At 51.6% G+C, this 24,917-nt stretch overlaps 2 protein-coding genes across 3 annotated transcripts in view; both read left to right on the top strand.

The window, feature by feature from the left end:
* Positions 1-14,551, top strand: part of CFAP99 (cilia and flagella associated protein 99) — a 39,829-nt gene extending 25,278 nt beyond the window's left edge. Inside the window, exons 11-16 of the mRNA XM_036106365.2 lie at positions 335-539; positions 11,177-11,318; positions 11,512-11,663; positions 12,490-12,695; positions 14,150-14,315; positions 14,438-14,551. Coding sequence (XP_035962258.1) covers positions 335-539; positions 11,177-11,318; positions 11,512-11,663; positions 12,490-12,695; positions 14,150-14,315; positions 14,438-14,551 — 985 coding nt within the window. The remainder of the gene's footprint in view (positions 1-334; positions 540-11,176; positions 11,319-11,511; positions 11,664-12,489; positions 12,696-14,149; positions 14,316-14,437) is intronic.
* A 5,614-nt stretch (positions 14,552-20,165) lies between these two features.
* The window catches only part of RNF4 (ring finger protein 4), a 34,156-nt gene continuing 29,404 nt past the window's right edge, over positions 20,166-24,917 (top strand). Inside the window, exon 1 of one of the 2 annotated variants that reach the window (XM_078068306.1) lies at positions 20,166-20,324. The gene's annotated coding sequence lies outside the window, so the exon portion shown is untranslated. The remainder of the gene's footprint in view (positions 20,325-24,917) is intronic. The other variant, XM_036106364.2, reaches the window with a different exon arrangement.

Genomic DNA, 24,917 nt, shown 5'->3' on the forward strand with positions numbered 1-24,917 from the left:
TGCTTACCCATGAGCTGGGCTGTGGGTGGGAGTTTGGGTGGCTGCCCAGATGGATGAGAGGACAGAAAAGTGGACAGAGGGATGGCCGATAGACGGGTAGACAGGGGGCAGGCCGATGGACAGTCCAGTGAGTAGACAAACAAGTGGCTGGAGGCTGGATGCACAGGACAGGGACAGGTGGACAGTGGGTGGGTGGTGTGGCTGGGCCTGGGTGAAGAGCGCCCCACGCCTGTGAGGGCCACCGCCCCCCGGGGGAACCTGTGGCATCCCGGTAGCCAGTGCAGGCCCTGACCTGGGGGGACCCCAAGCCCCGCCTCTTGCCCCCCTTCCCCAGGGTGGATAAGCTTGTGGACGGGGCCGGGGACTTCTCTGAGTTCCTCGAGTGGCAGAAGGAGATGCAGGCGAAGGACCGGGAGGAGGAACTGGCCGCAAGCGCGTGCCGAAGGCTGCAGGGAAAGCTGAGCCGCGAGGAGGCCATCCTGGCCCGGCAGCACCTCACGCAGGAGAACAAGCAGAAGGCCGACCAGAAGAAGGAGGAGGTGACGCAGCCCTGCGGGAGTGTCTGGGGGCTCGGGGCCGGCCGGCGGGCCTGTCTGACCCCCAGAAGCTGTGGGGCTGCCGAGGGCCATGGGCCTGGCTCTTCCCGTGGTGGTTGGGGGCGGGGGGGCAGGGGGGTTCTAGAGGCTCTCTGGGCGGACAGTCGGGCCGGCACTTCTGGTCCAGACTCCCTCCCCGCCCCCACCAGCAGAGTCGTCTGGCCCACACATCCACACATGAAGGAAGACCTGAAACTTCTGGAAAGCCCACATGTGGCACATTTGCATCTGGTGTCCTGTCCCATAGAAGGGTCTGTGGGCATCCACGTTACCACTTCAGGAGCTGTAGACATATTGGTCTGGGCTCGTCCTCCTGCCAGGACAGGCGGCCCAGGTGGGGACCCCCACCTTGTGTTTCCCTGAAAGCCTGTTCCTTGCAGAGGGCCTCCGAGGGGCCTGGGCTCCGCGGCCCAACTGCAGCCCTGTCCATCCTCAGACATGTGCCCCTGAGGACCTGCGGGTTCCTGAGCGCCTTTTTGATAAACTTGTCTGTGTCTGTTTCTATTAGATGTCAGGGTTTGCTTTTCCTTCCTTTTCAGTTTCCTTTCTTACAAATAGGAAGTCAAAACGATATGAACAATAGACCCAGAGGAGTGTCCCTTCTTGGGAGCCCATTTCCACCTACCCCCCTCAGCTTTTATTTCCATTAATTTCTGGACGATCTTTTCTGTCTTTCCTTCAAAGCGAGTGCGTACACTTGCCTACACACACTTCTTACGTCCCTCTTTCCTTACACGTGTTGTCAGTGCGGCATCGGCAATGAATAAGGCCCGTGCGAGCTTCTGGCGTCGGGGGAGGGGGGCTCTCAAGGGGAACTCTTCCAGGGGATGTCGATGAGTAGAAAGTAACAGAATGCAGGGCTTTGGCTGTGTTGCCCTGTTCACGTTGTCCGGGGCACGCAGTCTCATCGGAGATGCGTTGCCTTCTGCAGGTGGTGTGCGAGGGGCCGGGCCCCCAGGACCCCGCCTGGGTGCACTGCACTGAATTCAGAGATTTGTGCTGAGCCTGTGGGCGTGACAGGGCATCTCGGCACCGTGCTGACGTGCCTGTCATTTGTTAGGTGTGGGGCTGAGCGTGTTTCATATATTTAAGACCCATTTCTGTGACTTCTTCTGTGAACTATCTCTTCATGGCTTTTGTCCATTTTTTCACAGCTTTACTGAGACGTGATTGACGAGTAAGACTCCCATATGTTTAAGGTGTGTGATGTGACGGGGCGCCTGGGTGGCTCAGTCGGTTGAGCGTCCGACTGTTGATTTCAGCTCAGGTCACTATCTCAGCGTTGTGAGATCGAGCTCCATGTCGGGCTCTGAGCTCAGCGTGGAGTCTGCTTCAGATTCTCTCTCCTTCCCCCGACTCTCTCTCTCTCAAATGAATAAATAGAAACTTTATTTTTTAAAAACTGGTAATTCTATTTTTAATTTTTTGAGGAAACGTTAAAATACTGTTTTCCATAATGGCTGCACCAATTCACACCCCCACCCTCGGGCACCCCTTTTCTCCACATTCTCGCCCATATTTGTTGTCTTTTGACTGTTATGACAGCCATCCTAACAGGTGTAAGGTGATAGCTCATGGTCATTTTGATTTGCTTTTCTCCGATAACTAGTAATGATGAGCATCTTTACATATACCCCTTGGCCATCTTTTTATCGCCTTTGGGAAAATATTCACATTCTTTGCCCATTTTTTGTCAGGGTATTTGGCTTTTTTTTTTGCTACTGAGTTGTAAGAGTACCTTGTGTATTTTGGACGTTAACCTCTTATTGGATATACAGTTTGCAAATGCTTTCTCCCATTGCATAGGTGACCTTTTCATTTGGTTGGTTATGCTGTGCTGAAATCTTTTAGTTTGAAATAGTCCCAATAGTTCATTTTTGTTCTTATTGCCTGTGCTTTTGATGTCAACTACCCCCCCCCCAACATAGCTAAGCCCAATGTGAGGGAGCTTTTCTCCTGTTTTCTTCTACGAGTTTGTGATTTCAGGTCTTATGCTCAAGTCTTTAGTTGACTCTGAATTGATTTTTGTGTGTGCTGTGAGGTAGGGGTCCAGTTTTCCCAGCACCACTTGTTGAAGACACGGCCCCTCCCCACTGAGTGGTCTCTGTGCCAAAGATCCATCAGGCACTTTCCAATAAGCTCTTAGCCTTCATTTCTTTCATTTTTAAGAGTTCTTCACACATGGGGTCCTGGGTGGCTCAGTTGGTTAAGTGGCTGCCTTCGGCTCGGGTCATGATCCTGGGGTCTTGGGATTGAGCCCCACGTCTGGCTCCCTGCTCAGCGGAGAGCCTGCTTCTCCCTCTCCATCTGCCTGCCACTCTGCTTACTTGTGCTCTCTCTCTCTCTCTCTCTGTCAAATAAATAAATAAAATCTTAAAAAAAAAAACAAAAAAGAGTTCTTCACACATTAGGGAAAGTGTAACTCTTTATAGTATATTGTAGACAATTTCCTCCAGTTGGTCACTCAGCTTTGCTTATGATGTGTTTTGCAGTACAAACTTACCAAGCTTTCCTTTTATTGTGTCCACATTCTGAAGAGCGAAAAGAAAGGTTTTTCCTATACCCACGTTAGAGAGCAATTGACCCATGTGTTCTCTAGTATTTGTATTTCATTTTTACATCTGGATCTCGAATCCACTCGAAGATTATTCTTGTACATGGTCTGAGATCTGGATCCACTTTTGGGGCCAACCATTTGAGTCTTCCAATCCATGAATGCACTATGTCTCTCCATTTATTTAAATTTTTTATTTCTTTCATCTGTGTTGTTTAGTTTTTAGTATCCAAGTCCTGTACATGTTCTCTTAGATTTGTGCCTAAGTATTTCTTTTATTTTTTTGAGTAATTGTAAGTGGTATTGTATTTTTAATTCTTGTGTCCATGTATTCAATGCTAGTATATTAAAATGTAATTGACTTTTGTGTATTGATCTTATATCTTGTGACCTTGCTGAATTCCCTTATTATTTTTCTAGGACAAACAAGGAGTTTTGTCATAGATTCCTTGGGATTTTCTTTTTCTTTTTTTTTTTTAATGTTTTTTTTTATTTATTTATTCATGAGAGTCAGAGAGAGAGAGAGAGAGAGGCAGAGGGAGAAGCAGGCTTCCCGCCTAGCAGGGAACCCGATGCGGGACTCGATCCCAGAACCCTGGGATCATGACCTGAGCCGAAGGCAGACGCTTAACCATCTGAGCCACCCAGGCGCCCCTCCTTGGGATTTTCTATGTAGACAATCGCGTCATCTGTAAAGAACAGTTTCTTTATTTCTGATCTGCATTCCTATCATTTGCTCTTCTGGGCTATTGCACTGGCTAGAACTTCTAGGCCTGTGTTGGGTAAGAATGAGAGCATACATTTGTGCCTAGTTCCTGATACCAGGGGAAATCAGTCTTTCACTGTTAAGTACTGATGTTGGGATGTAAGTTTTTGTGGATGTACTCTCCAGCAAGTTGACGAAGTTCCACAAGTTTTTATTATGAAAAGGTGTTGAATATCATCAAATGCTTTTCTGCATCAATGGATATGATCATGTGACTTTTCTTCTTTGGGCTGTGAATATAGTAGATTCATGACAAAGTGATGAATTATTATCACATGACAGAGTTTCAAATATTGAACCAGCTTCGCATCTCTACCATAAACCCCACTTGGTTATGGTATATAATTCTTTTTATATATGCTAATTGTATTTGCTACTATTTTGATTTTTTTCAAGTGTTTCTGCATATAGTTTCACGTGGGATGTTAATCTGTCGTTTTCTGCCTTGGCTGACTTTGTCTGGTCTCGGTATCAGAGTCATACCAGCTTCATAAGATGAATTTGGAGATATTCTCCTCTCTTTTATTTTCTGGGGGAGATTGTGTAGAATTGGTGTTAATTCTTTCAACATTTTGCAAAATTCTCTAGTGAAATCATCTAAGCCTGGAGATTTATTTTTTGAAAACTTTCAAATTACAAATTTAATTTCCATTAAAGTTATAGGGCTGTTCAAATGCTCTGCTTCATAATGGGTGAGTTGTGGTTGTTTGTGTTTTTTTTAAGGAATTTGCCCATTCCACTAAGTTGTCAAATTTATGCATGTAGAGTTGTTTATAATATCCTATTATGACCCCTTTTATTTTCCTTAGTGTCTGTAGGGTCTATAGTGATATAACCTCTTTCATTCTTTTTTTTTTTAAAGATTTTATTTATTTATTTGACAGAGAGAGACACAGCGAGAGAGGGAACACAAGCAGGGGGAGTGGGAGAAGGAGAAGCAGGCTTCCCGCCGAGCAGGGAGCCCGATGCGGGGCTCGATCCCAGGACCCTGAGATCATGACCTGAGCCGAAGGCAGATGCTTAATGACTGAGCCACCTAGGCGCCCCTCAGTCATGTTTTTTAATCCACCCTGCCAATATCTACTATTGGCATATCTGGGCCAGTTACATTTTTTTTTTTAATTTTATTTATTTATTTGACAGAGAGAGACACGGCAAGAGAGGGAACACAAGCAGGGGGAGTGGGAGAGGGAGAAGCAGGCTTCCCACCAAGCAGGGAGCCCGATGTGGGGATTGATCCCAGGACCCTGGCCCCTGGGCCAGTTACATTTAATGTAATTATTGATATGTTAGGATTTAAGTCTGCCAGGGTTTTTCTGATTGTCCTATTTTTTTTAATTTTTTTTTTAAGATTTTATTTATTTGTTTGACAGAGAGAGACACAGCGAGAGAGGGAACACAAGCAGGGGGAGTGGGAGAGGGAGAAGCAGGCTTCCCGCAGAGCAGGGAGCCCGATGCGGGGCTCGATCCCAGTACCCTGGGATCATGACCCGAGCCGAAGGCAGACGCTTAACGACTGAGCCACCCAGGTGCCCCATCATTGTCCTATTTTTGTTTCTCTTTATTTTCTTTTTCTTGCCTTCCTATGGGTTATTTGCTCATCTTTTTAAATATCACTTTGATTTATCTATAGTGGATCTCTCTTTTTTTTTTAAGATTTTTTATTTTTTATTTGACAGAGAGAGAGTATAGGCAGGGGGAGCGGCAGGCAGAGGGAGAGGGAGAAGCAGGCTCCCTGCCCAGCAGGGAGCCCGACACGGGGCTCGATCCCAGGACCCTGGGACCATGACCTGAGCTAAAGGCAGATGCCTAACCGTCTAAGCCACCCAGGTGCCCCTATAGTGTATCTCTTAATATAGCTTTTTTAGTCATTGCTCTAAGTATTACATCGTGCATACATAACTTATCACTGCCTGCAAGTGTTGTCATTTTACTTATTTTTTAAAAACTTTTTTTTTTAAGATTTTATTTTATTTGTCAGAAAGAGAGAGAGCACGAGCAGGGGGAGCAGCAGCAGAGGGAGAAGCGATGTGGGATTCGATCCCAAGACCCTGGGATCATGACCTGAGCTAAAGGCAGATGCTTACCTGACTGAGCCACCCAGGCGTCCCAAGTGTTGTCATTTTAACAATTTGAGTGAGGTCTAGAAATCTTACCTCCCAAGTCCCATTTCCTTCCCGGTTTCATGACAGAATTATCTTAAATATTTTCTCTACACACATTTAGAGCCACACCAGACAGTGTTATAATTTTTGCTTCTACCATCAGACATAATTTAGAAGCCTCCAGAGGAGAAGGAAAGTCTGTTGTGTTTCCCACATATTTGCTTCCCATGTTCTGTCTTCCTTTCTGACGTCCCAAGGCCCTTCTCTTATCACTTTCTGTCCGAAGAATTTTTTTAGCCATGATTTTAGGGCAGGTCTGCTGACAACAAATACTTAGTTTTCCTTCATATGAGGCTGTCTTTGTTTTTCCTTCTTTCCTGATCAATATTTTGGCTGGGTATGGTATTGTGGGTTGATGATTCTTTTTTTTTTTTTTTTAAGATTTTATTTATTTGACAGAGAGACAGTAAGAGAGAGGGAACACAAACAGGGGGAGTGGGAGAGGGAGAAGCAGGCTTCCCACTGAGCAGGGAGCCCAATACGGGGCTCGATCCCAGTACCCTGGGATCATGACCCGAGCCGAAGGCAGACGCTTAACGACTGAGCCACCCAGGCGCCCCTGGGTTGACGATTCTTTTCCGTCAGCTCCTGAAAAATACTGTGCGTCTTCCTCTGGCCTCTGTGGTTTCTGATGAGAAACCCATTGTCATTCACATAGTTTCTCCCTTATAAGTAATGTGTCATTTTTCTCTGGCTGTTTTCAAGATTTTTTTTTTGCCTTTAGTTTTCAGAAATTTAATTACAATATGTCTCAGTGTAGGCATCTTTGGGGTTCACTGAGCTTCTTGAATTTCTAGGCTTATGTCTTTTGCCAAATTTGGGAAGTTTTAGCCATGACTTTCTGAAGTACTTTTTCCTCTTCATCCTGTTTCCTCTTTCCTGGGACTCTGATGACAGGAGTGATAGATGTTTTTGATTGTCCCACAGGTCCTTGAGGTTTTGCTCATTCAGCCTCTTTTCTCTGTTACGTTCAGATTGGGCGATTTCTCTCCACTGTTTTACCTTCAAGTTCACAGATTCTTTACTCCTTCCCTCCATCTGCCAGTGAAGCTACCCATTGAATTTTCTATTTCATCTATTATGGTTTTTAGTTCTAAAATTTCCATTTGTTTTTTCTTTATGTCTTCTATTTCTTTGCTAAGGCTTTATTTCTTTGCTGAAACTATTTTTTTCATTTGTCTCAAACATGTTCATAATTGCCATTGAAGCATTTCTATAATGGCTTCTTTAAAAATCTTTGTCAAACCTAGCATCTTTGTCATCTCAGCATTTATTGTCTGCATTCAGCTTGACATCATCCTGGCTTTCGGTATGATGAGTGATTTTTTTTACTGAAACCCAAACATTTGGATATTATGGGACTCTGGATCTTATTTAAACCCTTGTCTTGGCTGGCTCCCTCTCAAACAGGTAGGGGAAGATGGGGAGCTGCCATATTACTTCCAGGTGGGCCTAGCAATCCAGACTCCCTGGGTGGCCTTTGTTGACCCCTGCGTGGGGGGTTCCTCATTACTTTGCAAGAGCTCTGGCTAGACCTGCCTGCATACCTCCCTGCCTGGCAAAGGTGGGAGTACCTTACACCGGCTCCCCATTTGGCCTCCACTGTCACATGGCAAGCATGTCAGGAGAGGTCTCCACACCACTTGGGTCCTCACTTTCCACCAGGCCTATGATGACACGACTCTTGTTACTGCTGGGGGGGGGGGGAAGGCAGGTTGCCACATGGTATCCTCTGACATTTCCTTCCCCATCCTGGAATTGCAGTTACATGCATTTACGTGACTAATAGCTTTATATAAATATATTAGGCAGATTAGACAGCACTAAATATTTGAAGAGAAAGGGATTTCAATTTCTCTTGTATTGTTCCTATTGGATGATGACTCTTAGAGCATTAACTGGAACTTTTGCCTCAGCTGGTCAGAGGTTCCATGGCTACAGCCTGGCCCACGGGAGCCCTTCCCGCCGCCCTGCCCTCTGCACCCCTCTGGAGGGGCTGAGGTGGTGGGTACCCCTGTCTTCATTCACCGGCGTAGATGCTGGCAGGGCCTGAGGTAGCAGAGCTGGTCCAGGCAGAGACGGCACTTAGTCTTCTGTGGCTTTTTTTTTTTTTTTAATATTTTACTGATTTATTTGAGACAGAGACAGAGCACAAGCAGGGGGAGCAGCAGAGGGAGAGGGAGAAGCAGGCTCCCCGCTGAGCAGGGAACCCGACGTGGGGCTCGATCCCAGGGGCCCGCGATCATGACCCGAGCCAAAGGCAGATGCTTAAGCGACTGAGCCCCTAGGTGCCCCAAGTCCTGTGTGTCTTCCTCCCCAGCTTCGGCCTTGTCCTTGGCCCTGCACTGCCCACCCCTTTGTTGCAGGCACATTTATGGAGAGCCAGGAGATGCTGCCTCTTCTCCTCCCTCCTAGCTGTCCCCGAGCTATGTCTGTGCTGTCCCTGAGATGCAGCCTGGCTGGGGCCTGGGGACCCCGCAGGGCGGGCCTCCTCGCCCAGGGTTCGTTCGGGTTTTGTCTGTACTTTACTCACGTGAGATAAGACCCCTCGCAGATTTTGGTAGCCCACCTCTTTTCACCTCATATTTCCACATGAGCATTTTTCCATTTATTACCAAGTTTTCGAAAGTACTTTTAAAAATACGATTTTATTTTGGAACAGTTTTTTAAGAGTTACAGAAAAGTTGCAAAGATAGTGCAGAGCGTTCCCTGCTGGTGACATCTTCCAGCACCACACCAGGTCTCCAGGGCTGCCACAACAAAGCCCCACGGCCCGGAGGGCTCAGATCACAGTTCTGGAGGCCCCAGGTCCAAGGTCAAGGAAGGTGGCAGCGGGGCTATGCTCTCTGCTAAGCTCCTCAGAGAGGATCCTTCTTTGCCTCTTCCAGTTGCTGGTGACCCCAGGAACTCTGTGGTATGTGGCGGTCTCACCCCAATCTCTGCCTTCATCCTCACACAGTCATGTGTCATGCGTCCACATCTCTCTGTGTCCTCTCCTCTTCTTAGGAACACTTGTCATGGGATTTAGGGCCCACCCTAAATCCAGGATGATTTCATCTTTAGATCCTCAGCTAATTGGACATGAGATCACATTCTGAGGTTCCAGGTAGATGTGAATTTGGGGGAGACACTGGCCCACTGCACCATGGGATATTTGTCACAGCTAAGTAGCTAACATTGGTACATGACTCTTCACTAAACTCCACACCTCCTTAGGATTTGAGCTCGTTTTTTTTTCCCCCACACAAATGCCCTTTTCCTGTCCCAGGAGCCCATGTTACATTTAAAGGTCATGTCTCAGGGGCGCCTGGGTGGCTCAGTCGTTAAGCATCTGCCTTCGGCTCAGGTCATGTTCCCGGGGTCCTGGGATCGAGCCCCGCATCTGGCTCCCTGCTCAGCAGGAAACCTGCTTCTCCCTCTCCCACTCCCCCTGCTTGTGTTCCTTCTCTCGCTCTCTCTCTCTGTCAAATAAATAAATCTTTAAAATAAAATAAAATAAAGGTCATGTCTCAGACTCTTCTTGGCTGTCACAGTTTCTCAGACTTTCCTTGTTTTTGATGACCTTGACAGTTTGGAGGAGAGCTGGTCAGGTGTCCTGTAGAATGCCCCTGGGTGGAGACGTGTCTGATGCTCTTCTCATGGTTAGACCGGGGTTGTGGGTTTTGGGAGCAAGACTGCAGAAGCAAAGTGATCTTCTCATCACACTCTCTCAAGGGCATCTGCTTTCAACAGACTCATCCCTGTGATGTTGACCTTGGTCCCGTGGCCAAGGTCGTGCCTGCCAGGTCTCTCCACTGCCATTGTCTCCCCCCACCATTCGGAACTCCACAGAAGGGGGTCTCTAAGCAAAGCCCACACTCAAGGAGTGGGCACCTACTGAGAATTCTTCTGCCCGGAGGACTCCTCTCTTCTCCCTCACTTACTTATATATTCAATCACTTCTTTCAGTGGGGACTCATGAATATTTGTTTTACACTTTGTGTTATCACCCAATAGGACGGTATTGATTTTGCTGCAAGCTCTGGCTTTGGGGGCTCTTTCAGGTTGGCCCCTGTGTCCCTCTGACTGCCCTCTGTCCTTTTGCTGTGTGAGCACTTCCTTACTTTATGGTATAAATCGAAAGGGATGGTCAAGAGCCATTTTTTATGCACGCCAGCAAATTGTATTACAGAACGATTACTTCGTGTCGCCGTCTCTAAGCCTGAAGTCCAAGCTGCCTGCAGGCTGATTCCCGCTTACTGTGCAGCTGAAGATGAGCCCCCCATTGCACAGGCGGCCAGGGCTGGGAGTTCGCTAGCTCCGTGGCCACCCTGGGCCAGTGATGGAGGTGTAAACCCCACGCTGTGCCTTACAGCGTCTTGAGGACTAAAAATAGTATTCTGAATTGTTCACCATAGCACCAAACTGGAAGCAATCTGCAATGTCCATCCACAGTAGAATGGATGAAAGCTTTGTGATATAGTCCCCCAAACATACAGCCGCAAAAATAAGCCAGCTACGATTCGGGACATCTCCTTACGAGGCGAATGAATGCAGCGCAGGGCCAAAGAGGCGAGAAGCACCTGGACACACGGGAGGGTTCCAGTCACATGCGTCCAAGTGGCAAAACTGCCCCTGTTCCGTCGTTTAAGAGTCTTCACTAACGAGGCACCATGAGAAAGAAGAGAGCGGGGTGACCAGCAGGACATGCCTGGGGGCTCATGTGACAGAAGCCTGAGGCTGCCCAGGGGGCTGGCATGTGCTGTGCTCCGCAGGGCTTCCAAGCAATGAGTGCCCTCCTCTCTCAGCTGGAGTCCAGGGGTGGGTGGGCTTCAGGGCAAACCCAGTGGCTCTGACTTGGTTTCCCCAGGACTACAGTGGAGGAAGGGGGGATATGAGGTGGAACCTCCCCAGTAGGCCCTGACCTCCAGGGGACTCCCAGGAGCTGATGAGCTTAGATCCGGGTTCCAAGGTGACTCGGGGTCAGGGACAGGTTCTGCTCTCCGACCTCATGCTGCTCTTGGGGCTGGGGCAGACGGCGGTGGGGGGTGGGGGGGAACAGGCCTGCTCTAGGGGGCACCTCCAGCTCTGACCATGCTGGGTTGGCTGTCAGCAGATGGCTGAGCTGAAGCAGCAGTGTGCTGAGAGGCGCCTCCGGGAGGAAAGGTCCATGAAGGAGCTGGTGGAGCAGGTGACAGAGGTGCAGAAGAATGTTAAGCTGGCGCAGATGAAGCTCCTGAAGGGCCGAAGGCAGATAGGTACAGCGGGGGGCCCGGTACCATGAGGCCATGCCCAGCTCTGCCAACCCCCCCCACCCCAGCTCAGGTCCCAGGCCGGCTTCCGGCCCCAAGTGAGCCACTGTGGTTGGCAACAGCCCAGCTGCCCTCAAGGGAAGGCTGGGGCTGGGCCGGCTGCCCTCCGAGCCCCTCAGCACCCTGCTTGGCCCCCAAGTTCAGGAGGTGATAGAGGAGAGCCGGGAGCTGCTGCAGCGCACTGCACAGGCAGCCAAGGAGGAGCAGAAGGAGCGCTGCGAGCTCGTCTCCCAACTTCGAGCCCTGGAGACCCAGCCCGTGCGCAAGGGCAAGCTCGTGGACCTGACCCAGGTAAGGACACGGCCTGTCCTAGGGGAGCCTGGCACTGCCATGGGAGGGCATGTCCACAATTCCCACTGGTCCCAAGCCAAGGTCCACCCGGCATGAGTGGCACGCCCAGCTGTGGATGCTGCACCTGCCACGCGCCAGGCCTAGGGCTGGCCCAAGACTTCACAGTCCTGTCAGGGAGACCTCTGTGACCTCCGGGGGCCAGAGCCCAGGAGCCCTGGGAGGGGGCAAGGTAGGCTTCACAAGCTAGGCTTCAACAGGTTGAAGGCGGTCGCAGGACTCCCCAGGCCCAGGCGGGCAGGGCAGTGTAAGGACAGCGCAGGTGCGCAGAGGCTGGATGCGCAGAGGCTGGGAGGAGAGCACTGGTCTCTGGAAGCCTGTGTGGGAAGAACCAGGAGAAGCCAGGCTGGCATCTGGTGAGGCGGGAGCCGGCCTGGAAGGGCCACGGCAGCTGGTCTGGGAACTGGGCCTGACCCCAGGGGATGTGGGAAGTCCAGAGGGCACTCAGCCCAGGCCCCCGGGGCCTGGCTTGGGGAGACAGCAGTGAGCTCCGTTTGGGCCCTACCCCAGTAGAGGCGCCTACAGGGCACCCAGCTGCGATGTGCAGTCACCAGAGTGGGGTCCAGGCTGGAGAGGCTGAATGGCAGACATGTTCCACAGGGCTACTGAGCAGAGGGAAGGAGGTCTCCTGGGCACAGGGGCCAGACCGAGGGAACTTGGGGGAGGGGCACCAGTGCCGGGGCAGAAGACACGTCAGGGCACGGGAGACAGCCCTGCAGGCTGGGCATGGGCCTGACTCCCAGCTTCGGCTCTCCCCATCACCCTGCAGATCCCTGGGTATGGCCTGGAAGGGGAGATGTCTGTGGTGGAGCTTCGCGAGCGGCTGGCCCTGCTCAAGGAGACCCAGCGGCGCGAAGAGGAAGAGAAGCGAGACCAGATCATCCAGGGCAAGCGCGCCAGAAGCCAGGAACTGCAGAATACGGTGGAGCAGATCTCACTGTGCCGCGCGGCCATGGGGAGGTCTGCGGCCTTGAGGTCGGTACTGGTGGTCCCCGGGGCAGGCGTCTCTGGCAGGAGCACGCAGCGAGCCTCCTCCCGGGCGGGTTCTCCCTGCAACAACACACCGCCCTCCTGCAGTTTCCTTGCAATAGCTTCTCCCACCCCAACTATTTTATTAGATCATTTTCAGATGTGAAAAAATCGTGCAGTGAGGGCTTGGATGCAAAATGTTCCCATGTAGGTCACGAGTACGACCTTTGCCATGTGTTCCATCTAGCTAGCCACTTATCTGTCCCTAAAGAACCATCTGGAAGTAGTTGCAGACATCAGACACTCTTCACTCCTGAACACTTTGGTGTGCAACTTCTGAAAAAAAGACATGTTCCTGCATAACCACAGCACGATTACACAACTAGATATTTCAACAAAAATTCCCATCATCTAAATATCCTCTCCGTATTCATGTTTCCCTAGGGTCCCAAGACTGTCTGCTATAGTTTTAAAAGATTGTTTGCTGTAATTGTCTTTTTTTTTTCTTTTTAAACCAGAACCTGGCTGAGATTCACACATAGCATTTGATTGTCAGGCATCTTGACTTGACTTCTCTCTTTTAATGGAGAGCACGTGCACACGTACCCCTTTTTTTTGGGAACACTGTGGTGGCTTTTCCAGCCCCATGCGTCTGTCCCGTGGCAGCATGGTCACCCCCCTGGGTCAGGTGGCAGCCCTGTCATAGCATAGCCTGGTTCAGGGTCTGGCACCCAGGGCTCCAGAGAAAGTGTGTAACTGGGGTGGGGTGGACAGAAGGGAGGACTGTCACAAAAGCCATCACTATTGATCCTGAGCGACTGCTGCTCAGGTTACAATTTGAGGAGGTCATGGCAACTGTGGGGGCTGTCCAGGCAAGGCTGGCTGGCCACCCAGCAGGTCCCCAAGGTGGCAGGCACCTGGGAGACTTCACCACTTCCAGACTCAGCCTGATAGGCCCCACGTGCAGTCTGGTTGGTGCTGGGGAGCCTCCAAGGATCCAAACCTGCTAACGAGGCTCCTGGAGCCCTCGGCGTGCAGCCAGACCTCATGGCATTGATTCACCGGGACCCTTTTCGTGGGCAGTCTGCCTGGCGGTGCCCTGATGTGCACTTAACCCAAAGCCATCAGGGAACAGTCTGGAGAGTGAGACCTCATTTTGGAAGGAAAAATGGCCTAGTATGATAGAGATTTGCAAAGCTCTATTAGCAGCTGTTGCCCCTAGGCAAGAGTGGCAAGGAGAGCACAAGGTCAGAGAGGGTCTTCACTTTTTGCTCCAGATACCTCCGTAGCTAATAGACACGGGGTACATTTTTATAACGTTACGTGCAAAGAGCGAACAGATAGTGGCGCCGGGGCGCCGGCCCCCAGCGGTCCTTGGAGAGCCTCTCGCCCTGCTCCTGAAACACCCCCGGTAACCCGCGGCCAGGGCCCCGCCTCAGGCCGCGCTGTCGCCCGCCCAGGTGGGAGGAGAGGAAAGCCCGGTGTGCGGCCCCGGGGACGCCGTCCCGCGACGAGCGCGTGCTGGAGCTGCAGCGCCAGATCCAAGAGAAGGTGGCGGAGCGCCGCCGCACGCAGGCGGCCCTGAAGCCGGTGTCGGCGCCGGGCCCCGCGCGCCCTAAGCCATGGGTGAGCTCCGGGAGCTGGCGGGGAGGCGGGGGGCCCGGTGTCCTCGGGGGGCGGGGGGCGGGGGGTCGTGGGTGGGGGCGCAGGGGCGCAGGGCGCCGACCTCGCCGAGGGCCCGTCCGCAGGCGCACCTGGAGGAGCGGCACTGGCAGGAGCTGCAGCGGAGCCGGGAGCGCCGGCTGCGGGCGCTGCTGCTGAGCTCGGCCCGCGGGCACGGGCGCCGCCTGGAGGCCTCCTGACCGCGCCGGGCACAGCCCCAGCCCCGCGCAGCCCGCCCGCGCCGAGTCCTCTCCCTCGGCCCCTTCGCCCGCTTCCGCGCGCTCAGCCGCCGCGGAGCCCCCCGCCCAGAACGGGGCTGCGGTATAAAATGTAAGACGCCCAGTTATTGCCTGGGACAAACACGCTCAAAAAAGTATCCGCTTTTTACCGGCAATTCAAACGTATCTGGGTGTCCTGTATTTTATATGGGAAATCTGGCCACCCTTGCCTAGATCCTAGCCCTCACCTAGGGCCCAGGGCACAGCATTAGCCGCGCCCCCCTCAGAGCTCCCAGAGCCACCTCTGCGCGTGAAAACTTGGAATCCCCCCTCTGCCCGGAGTCTGACGGCTTAACCTGTGTGGTTGTGCGCGTGAGTTTGGTTGAAGGGGCCAGGATGCTTGAGCCCCTGGGAAATGGGCTATCTCCTGACTTATCTCCAGCAAACCTCACTGCGGCCGTAGCGGGGGAGGGGGCCCATGGGGATGTAGGAACTGTCCCCTACCCCCATTCTGCTGATGAGGCCAGGAGTCCTCAAAGAGGTAAAGTAACCAGCCCCAAAAGCCTTCACCCAAAGCTAAGTCTGCATGATTTTAGAGCACCACCCAGCCTTCTCCAGCAACACCAAAGGAACATGACTGGAGACAGTGGGCATGAGCCCAGACAAGGACACATTCATTTTCTTGGTTCCTCTGGATCCAGCGCCAGGCTGGAGAGGGCATGACCTTGCGGACAGGCTGACCCAGCGAAAGCATGCTGGGGAAATGCAGATTCATGATTGGAAGCACAAGGTGTGCAGCTCCAGGAAGCACAGAGTCTGGGCAAGGCCGTGGGGGAGGGGCTGGAAACAGCCAAGTAGGTAGGTGTCCAGGAGAGAGATGCCCCCAAAGCTGACATCCTCCTTGGGTCTGCGGGGGAGATGACACCTCAGAGAGGGAGGCTGGACCCCAGGGCACATTCCAACCAGGAACATGGGCATTTTGAAGTAAGACAACAGACTGAACACAAGCGTTCTCCCCCAGTATTTTGAACAGTGTCAGAAACGCAGGACTTACCCAGGTCAATAGAAAGAAATTTCCTACCTCCCTGTCAAAAAAGCTGGGGGCAGATTAAATTTCATTTAAAGAAACCAAATGTGACATTTCTTATATCCTGTGTTACATGTGATTCAAACCCATTTCATTTGATATCAAGGAAATACATTGATGATGACCTGTCCAGAGTCCCTCAGGAGCTCTGAGAGTTTCAAAGGATGAACTATTAACTCCTGTAACTGGCAGTCCAAAGGTGGGGTGGGCTTCAGGACATGCCTGATGCAGGAGTTTGGTCTTCAAGCTGGTAGCAGTTCCAGCCTCACGAAATCGAGGGAGAAGGGTCATCTCTCCCTGGTGGCTCTCTCAGGAGGGTTGTCTGTCCTCAAGGCCTTGTGTGAACATCTGCTCCAGTCTCACTGGCCTGAATTGAACAAGCTCTGAGGAGCCAGTTCCTGCAGTGGGGGAAGGTCTTTATCGGTGCCCAAAGCAAGCACCGTGGCAGGAGGAGGGGAGAACAACCCTTCACCTCTCCAACTGGCTTCTCGAGCAGAAGCGGGGAGGTGCTATTCGCAATGATGGTGGTTGGCAGGGCACACCAACGTCCCTAACTGCCCTCTTGGACTGGGCAGCTGCTCAGAGTACCTGGAGCTTGTGCTCCATACCAACCTGAGGGGGAATAGGCCTTGGGCCATCCCCTGAGGCTGTGGCCTGAGGGCAGGCCTTATGTTCTAGATTGATGGCAAAATGTCTCCAGTATCCAGGTCCCCTGCCTCGTGACCTCCCACTAAGAGGCAGTCTGTTTCCCTCAGTCCTTGAATCTGGGCTGACTTGTGTTGGCCAATAGGGTGCAGCAAAAGTGGCTGTGTGCTAGTTCTGAAGCCGGGCCTCATGTGGCCTTGGAGCTCCCTCTTGTTCTCTTGGAACCCTGCCCAGCCCCAATGTGAGCATGTCCAGGGTGGCCTGCTGGGATGAGACACTATATGAGGTCAGCCAGTTGTCCCAGCAGAAGCCATCCTCACTCGTACTACAAACCAGCAGAACCCAACATGTGAGGCCAGCCAGAACCTGAACCCTCCCCCTGCCCCCACTAACTTGTAGAGTCATTAACAATAAATGCCTGTTTGTTCAAAGCACTGAGCTTTGAGGTTTGTTCAGAGGTAGCAGCTAACTGGCCTTCATTTACTGAGGCTTCCCCCTACATGCAAGAGCCTTTTTAAAAAAAAAAAAATTGTTTTTATTTATTTTGGGAGGGGGGAGCATCCGGAGCTGGACATGGGGCTTGATCCCACAACCCTGAGATCATGACCTGAGCTAAAACCGAGAGTCGAACACTTAACAGACTGAGCCACCCAGGCACCCCCTTCATGAGCCCTTTGAGAGAGAGTCAAACTGCCCCTGGAAAGAGGGCCAGCCAAGAGAAGCCAGGTCCAGCTGATGCTGAGAAAGCGCTCTCTGGACCACCCAGGGAATTGACATTCTGCTTCAGTGTATTTTCTGCGTAAGTGCAGCCAGAAGACCCTCATTGACAGTACCTGAAACTCACTTGGCTAGAGGTTCTTTGCAAATAGTAAAAAGCAGATTCTCCGACCTCATCCACAGAGATTCAGGTTCTGGGCTGATGCCCAGGAATCTACATTAGCTGTATGGCACTTGGAAGCACCAAAGTTCCAGTCTTTTCTCTGAGCTGGAAACATTCAGGGCCAGAGGCATTAGCTGTGAGGGAGCCAGGGATGTTCACACCCCAAGTTCAATGTCAAATGAAGTTCGGAAAGAACTTGAAGGTCACGACCCTGAGATCATGACCTGAGCTGAAATCAAGGGTTGGACACTCAACTGACTGAGCCACCCAGGCGCCCCTCAACATTACATCTTTAATGTGATGTATTAAAGTTACAAATAGAGAGGCACCTGGGTCGCTCAGCCCGTTAAGCATCTGCCTTCAGCTCAGGTCATTTCCCGGGGTCCTGGGATGGAGCCCCGCATGGAGCTCCCTGCCCAGTGGGGAGCCTGCCTCTCCCTCTGCCCCCCCCTCCCCGCTCATGCTTGCCCACCAGCGCGCTCTCTCTCTCTCTGAAATAAATAAAATCTTTTTAAAGATTTTATTTATTTGACAGAGAGAGACACAGCGAGAGAGGGAACACAAGCAGGGGGAGTGGGAGAGGGAGAAGCAGGCTTCCCGCCGAGCAGGGAGCCCGATACAGGGCTCGATACCAAGACCTCAGGATCACGACCCGAGCCGAAGGCAGATGCTTAATGACTGAGCCACCCAGGCGCCCCTGAAATAAATAAAATCTTAAAAAAAATATAAAGTTACAAATAGAAAACCCTAGCTTTTCTTTAGGTTGTGAAATTCAAATTATTAATCTTATTTTTTAAATCTATAACTATCGTTTTGATTAGTTGTGTATGCTTCCATTTACAAGCTGAAATTCCCTTTAGCATTTTTTTTGAGATTTATTTTATTTTAGAGAAAGACGGAGGGAGGGAGAGTGCAAGCACTGGGGGGGGGGGCACAGAGGGAGAGAATCTCAAGCAGACTCCCTGCTGAGCACAGAGCCAGACACAGGGCTCTATCCCACCACCAGTGAGATCATGACCTGAGCTGAAACCAAGAGGAGGACAGTTAACCGACTTCGCCACCCAGGTGGCCCCACCCTTTAACATTTTAAACTGCATTTATACATGTACAGTCTAAACTTATTTTTTAGCATTTGTTGTCTGTCTTATCAAGTATTTAAGGATTCCCAATTTTGTATTAAAGGTCTAATTTCTCTTAAATTTGTAAATTCTCTTTAATATAACAATTGATGACAAACTAATATCTTGTACCTTCCAACTTAAAACCACTATCAAAATCAATACTCGGGGCGCCTGGGTGGCTCAGTCGTTAAGCGTCTGCCTTCGGCTCAGGTCATGATCCCAGGGTCCTGGGATCGAGCCCCGCATCGGGCTCCCTGCTCTGCAGGAGGCCTGCTTCTCCCTCTCCCACTCCCCCTGCTTGTGTTCCCTCTCTCGCTGTGTCTCTGTCAAATAAATAAATAAAATCTTTAAAAAAAAAAAAATCAATACTCAACATATTTCATGCAGAATCGGATTTATCTGCCATGTCAAATTCTTTTACAATTACATAAGTATCAAACACAAAGACTACTTGTAAACTCAACACAAAACCACCAATGCTCTCTGGTTTTGATCTGCTTAGTCATTTCCATACATGACTCAATCTTCTGGGTTGAAGAACCCCTCTTAGTAAAAGTCCATCCGAGGCACTTGGAGTGATGTCCTCACTGCCTGAGGGTGTTTGGGGACCAGCCATGATGGCCATGGCCTGGATCTGGGTTCCCTCAGAACAGGAGGGACAAGCTAGGCTTTCTATTGCCAAATCCATGTCCAAGACCAGTTCTGGCAGCTGAACTCTAGGAACCCACCACCTGCTTTTCTCCTGAGGTTCTGAACCTGTGCTGTTCTGGGTGGGGTCCTCCCCACCTTCCCCCTCTGAGGCGGGTACTGGACTGTTATCCCCATATGCCAGGTGAGGGGACTGGTGAGACCTGCTTCAACAGTGGATCTGGGATTCACACTCAGGCAGGCAGGGTCCAGAGTCCGCACGCTCTTAACCCTTGGAGTTATGCCAGATGCCCCAGAGAGCTCCGGGCCTCTGCCCGGGGCCATGACCCTTTTCCCAGGACTAGTCCTGGGCCAGAGTGCTCCCCCAGGGGTTCAGTCCTCCCTTTCCCACACCCACTGCCCTCGGGATAATCCAGACTCAACCTGGTATCTGGTCCCTGCACAACATGGCTCTTGCCTCCCCCCACAGCCACTGTTCCCCAACTCTGCTCCTCGCACAGTGGGCAGCCTGCACATGCCAGCCTATCTCTCCCCACCCAGGCTCCCGCTTCTGAGCTCGCTCTCTTCCTTTCTAGTCCTTTCAGTTCCCAGCTCCGAAGTCGCTTCCTCCGGAGAGCCCTCCCAGGGACTCTGGTTGAGTGCCTCCTCCGGGTTCCCGCGAACGGGCGAGGCTGGGCTTCCCTCCTGTCTTCACCGCCGGCGGGGGAAGCAGTCCGGGATCACTGGGACCGGAAGCCCCGCCCAGGGCCTGGCACGTCGAGTCGCGAGCGCCCTGGAGTTGGTGCAGATTCAGTTCCGGGTTCTGGCCGGCAGTAGAGACCCCGGGGCCATTGCTCACAAAGGCCGCGCTAACAGGAAAGAGAACTTAGGCCCGGAGAAGGCCGGGAGTGGGCCCGGGTATGCGGGCCCCGGAAAGGCTGCCCTGAACTAACATCCAGCTCCGCGCCGTCGCCCGGCGGTGCATGGCCAGGATCAGAGCGCCGGGAGCCCGCGGCGGCAGTCGCCCAGTAAACCACAACTCCCGAGAGGCCCTGCGCACCTAGGGGCGCAGACCCCGACTCTCGCGGGAAGGCGGGAGCTCGAGCTCGCGAGCGTGGGCGGGGCCGGAAACAGGCGCAGTTCAAAGCTGTAATAGATGGTTTTCTTATCCAATAGGATTGGAAAACATACCTCCTGGACCGGTAGACCGCGGGAGTCGAGGGGACGACGGCCAATGGGAGTGCGTGGGGGGTGGAGCCCAGGCCCCAGGAGCGGAAGTGGCTCGCTGTTGAGGCGGCGGCGTCTTGCTTGAGGGTTACTCCTCCGTGGCTTCCGGGGGTGCTTCCTCGCCCGAGTGCGTCGGCGGCGGCTCCTGCCGCACCAAACCCGCTCCCGGTAAGTCGGGCTTCGCGGAGAGCGAGCGGCCAGCCAGGGCCGGGCGGATGCGGGATTCGGACGGCTTCGAGGCCTGCGGAGGCCCGCGGCGCGGCGGCCCGCCGTAGCGCGGCCAAGCCAGCGCGGGCCGGACGCCCGGCCGGGCCTCCCTCGGGCCCGCGGGCCCGCTCACCCGCCACGCCCCGTCGTCCGCGTGGCCGTCCGCGCCCGGCTTGGCGCGGGGAACGGGCTTGCAAGCGCCTCGCCAAGGGCCTGGGCTGCCCCGGCGGGCTGCGGCCGCGGCGCTCGGTTGTAGCGAAGGCAGAGAAGCCGGGGCTGGGGAGGGGGACGGACGCGCCCAAGGTCACTCCGGGAGTCGGGCAGGGCGGCCTGGGGCGCGGGCCTGTGGGGGCCGTTCGGGGGAGGCCCCGGCCAGGTTTTTATTCCCCGCTGACGCCGCCTCCTTTGTGTGCTCGCGCCGCCGCCCAGCCATCGCTGGCCTGCGAGTCCGCCCGGGCCTCGTGGCGGAGCCTCCTGGGCTGACGGCACTGGGGGCGGCGGGGGCTGGCCGGGGGAGCGCCCACCCGGGGCTGAGCTTAGTGGGTCCTCAGTTTCCGGTCGTTGCGGGGGGCGCTGGAGCGCTGAGGCCTGCGGCCGGTCCGCCCCTCGGGCGCCTGCAGAGTCTGAAGAGTGAGCGGGGTCTCAGGGGGAGGCTGGAGACCCGAAACGGAGTGCTCCGCGGACACCGCAGTCCACCCTTTGACCGGTCCAGGGAGAAGGGGAAAGTTCAGAACCTGGACTTGCCGCGGTAGCCGTTTTTGTGAGGTTTTGGCTTTTGTCTTATTCTTGTCCGTGCCCATCGACGTTCACAGTCATACCTTCGTTCTGCTTCTGCGTCAGGGTCTCGGAGCCAGACCTAGGGTCTGAGCGCCGCAGTCCTGCACTCAGCCGAGGCTGCCTGAGTGGTTGGGGAGACTGAGGCGGTGTGCCCAAGGTCATGAAGCCATCTAACTGGTTGACGGCAGAGCTAGCCTGGAACCTCGCTTTTCCTGTGGCTGCAGGACTAGGCCTTTAAGTTCAGTGACAAGGAGTTTGGGGACCACTGGTGATGAAGGACAGAGACGTTGAAGGGAATCGCTTTGTGTGACTGGTGGTGTGTTGTTTTTTTTTAACGGGTGGGGAGACATACTGGGTTCAGTTTTGTCTGAGCTGCCGGTGAAATGGGAACATTCAAGTAGAAAGACGTGGTGTTGCTGGTTTTTGTATTGCCTGAGCTTGAGCTTCTAACTCAGGTTTAAAAATCTTACGTTAATACAGTGTTCATCAATCTTTTTTTTTTAAGATGAACTCCCCCCACCTCTTTGAGTTTTCTTAATTGCCCTCTCCATGAAATGTTGCTGCTTCTTACATACCGTAGGTCTTTTTATGTACCGTATGGGTATCTATGCTTTGTACATAAAAAGAACGAGATGTTTTTTCATCCCCTTTGAGGATGCGTACTTTAAAAATTCTAAGTACATTTTTGAGGTCTTCTGTGTGCCAAGCTTTCTGCTTGGGGTAGAGCCGTGAACAGAACAGGCATGGTACAACCCCTCGTTTAACTGAGGAGCGAGGGTGGAGGGAATGAGAGAAATTCCTTGAGGTTGAAATACATACCGTGGGAGAGACGGGACTGGAGAGGTAAGCAGGAAGCGGGTGGAAAAAGGTCTTTGGTGTGCCCCAAGTTAATGAATTCAGAATTTATGTTAAGACCACGTGGGAAAAACCACAAATGAAGTTCTAAGCAAGGAAGTAACATGGTTAGATTTGCATTTTAGAAAAATCACTGTACTGTGAGGATGGCTTAGAAAGATGGGCGAGACTAGAGGCCTCTGGACCAGTTAGGAAGAGAGAAGTGTGACTTGGACCACGGTGGGGACTGGGGACCAAACTCGGGACAGGGATTGCCAGTCGTGGCAGTTCTCCATTGGCTTTTTACTTAAAAGGCTGTTGAAAAGTTCATGTCCAGTAGTTTATACCCCCACCAGTTTCTGGAAAAGATTTGAGGTGCTACTGAATGCAAATGCGTGCAGAAGGTAATTGGTTTTATGCTGTATAAACATGGCTTTGTGTGTTCTTTGTGTGTAAGTTATCAGTGTCATATTTTGAAATTATTTACCTACATCTTTCTCTGACCTTGGATTAGGTGGCTTCTGTAGATCTGACAGGGCTGACTCTTCTTTATCGAGGTGTCATTCACATATATGCTCTTGTAACTAACTTACCTTTCCTAACTAGCTTGTTTCTCAGCAGGGCTTTGGGGGTTGTAGAGCAAGGCGTTTTAAGGTTTCCCTCTGAGGAGGAAGGCCCACAGCACAGGCAGTGCTGCATCCCAAGGTCAGAGTTCAAGTGTGAGAAAGCCCCTGAGGTCGGATTGGAGAGTGCTGCTACAGAATACCTTTGGAAGGGTTTTTTTCCCAGGGTATAAATAAGGGTTGTCAAGTTTATTATTCATACCAACACCGTGCAGGGTAGGAAAGGCCTGAAAATGTTTCAAAATAAGTATTATCAGTAGCTTTCTTGTGTAAAATGAAATTATGACCCTAAGGCTTTCCTGGAGTAATGTCTACACCCAACATGGGGCTCAAATTCACAACACCGAGATCTCTTCTAGCCATTATGTCTGTGGAGATGAGATGTTCTTTCCTTTTCTCCTATGGTGATGGTCTGTTTTTAAATCTTCCTTTGTTTCCTGATGGTGACTATATTTTTACTTGCAATGTTAAGGTTCCATATCCCCTTTTCATCCTTTTTTTCAACTCAAAAATACTCTTTCATCTCTGTCAAGCATCTAATGAGCCATCTCTGTCAAGCATCTAATGAGCTTGATGGTTTAATTTCTTTTTTTAAGATTTTATTAATTTTTTAAAGATTTTATTTATTAGAGAAAGAGCATGGGGGGGCGGCAGAGGGAGAAGCAGACTCCCCACTGAGCAGGGAGCCCGACATGGGGCTCCATCCCAGGACCCTGGGATCATGACCTGAGACAAAAGCAGACGCTTCACTGACTGAACCACCCAGGTGCGCCTTGATAGTTTAATTTCAGTGGAAGAAAGTCATGATTAATGTAGTCAGCCTGTTTGTGCTAAGAGAAGGGGACACTGCGGTAAGTATTGGACTTGAAGTCAGGTTGACCATGTTGAGTACAGGAGAAGAAACGGTTAGGTTAGGACCAGGAGGAGCAGGAGAAAGGTAAGGAACCTGTGAGGTAGGTCTTGAAGGATGAACAGGAGTTTCCCAAAGTGGGAGGGGGTATGGGACCCTTGAAGGCAAGGGGACAGCGTGGATCAGATTATGGCCCTGCTCGGGGCGCCTGGGTGGCTCAGTTGGTTAAGCCACTACCTTCAGCTCAGGTCATGATCCTGGAGTCCCAGGATCGAGTCCCGCATCGGACTCCCTGCTCGGCAGGGAGTCTGCTTCTCCCTCTGACCCTCACCCTTCTCATGCTCTCTCTCTCTCTCTCTCATTCTCTCTCTCAAATAAATAAATAAAATCTTTAAAAAAAAAAAAAAAAAAAAAAAGATTATGGCCCTGCTATTAGGAAGAGCCTGCAGCAGGTGACTGAAGGCCAGGGTAGCAGAGTAAAGTACAGTCAGTTCTGCTTTAAACACTTGTTTGGAAGCATGATTTGTTCCAATGGGATTGATAGACTAGGAACAGTTTGAACAGGGATTTTGAGTTTGCTGTGCATAATTTCATCTATGGGAAATACTAGATGAAAACAAAATAGAACTGAGCTGAATCAAGTCACATTGACTGTAGACAGTACACACCTCATACATCTACCAGCTTTCTCAGTGACTGTGTGTGTTATGAGCCACACCCATACACATCTTTTGTTTAAAAAAATTCTCCCTAATTCCCAGTAACTCACAAGCTGCAAACCTTGTAAAGTATTTGTGCATCTCCTGACCATTTGACATGTGCAGAGGTGTGCTTCTGTTCTGTTAGATTCTTGACTTGTGTGTGTGTGACGCTGACAAAGGTTTTTAGTGCCGTACGCCTAATTTCATTGTTTTCCCGTAAGTCCTGTGGTGTTTTGTATTGTGTGGTATATTTTAGGAATACACATGTCTGTAACTTCAGATGAGGCTAGAAAGGTTAGCATTGGGTTAGGGAAGGGTGGTTACTCCGTGAAGGAGATGGATGTGATTGTTTGGGAACATTTGCAATCTTCTTGGACCTTTTGGAGCCTGGTAATTTTTTTTAAGCTACCGTGTGAAGCCTTTTAACTTCCCTTGGCCCCTTTTCCATCTCTATTAGAGCATTACCTTCATAGTCGGGAGCTTGCTGTACTTTATGAAGCACCCCAGCTGCCACCGGGTATGCAAATGAGGGAGCTCCCACAGTGGGGCACTGCTCAGCTGCTCCCTGCTGTAGGTATAGGCCATAGAATCATATTTGTAAGCTTCTGACCACCTCCCCCCACCACCTTCGGGGGCTGTGCCTTGGTTATTTTTAGTAGTTCTAGATTGATTCCACACACACCCCGTACTAGGTTCATGATTCAGTACAAGCATCTAAGCCTCCTAGCTGGCTTTTTCTGGCAGGCTTTGTGTTCAGGCACCATCCACA

Source organism: Halichoerus grypus, chromosome 3 (assembly GCF_964656455.1).
Source record: "Halichoerus grypus chromosome 3, mHalGry1.hap1.1, whole genome shotgun sequence".
Classification (NCBI taxonomy): Eukaryota; Metazoa; Chordata; class Mammalia; order Carnivora; family Phocidae; genus Halichoerus; species Halichoerus grypus.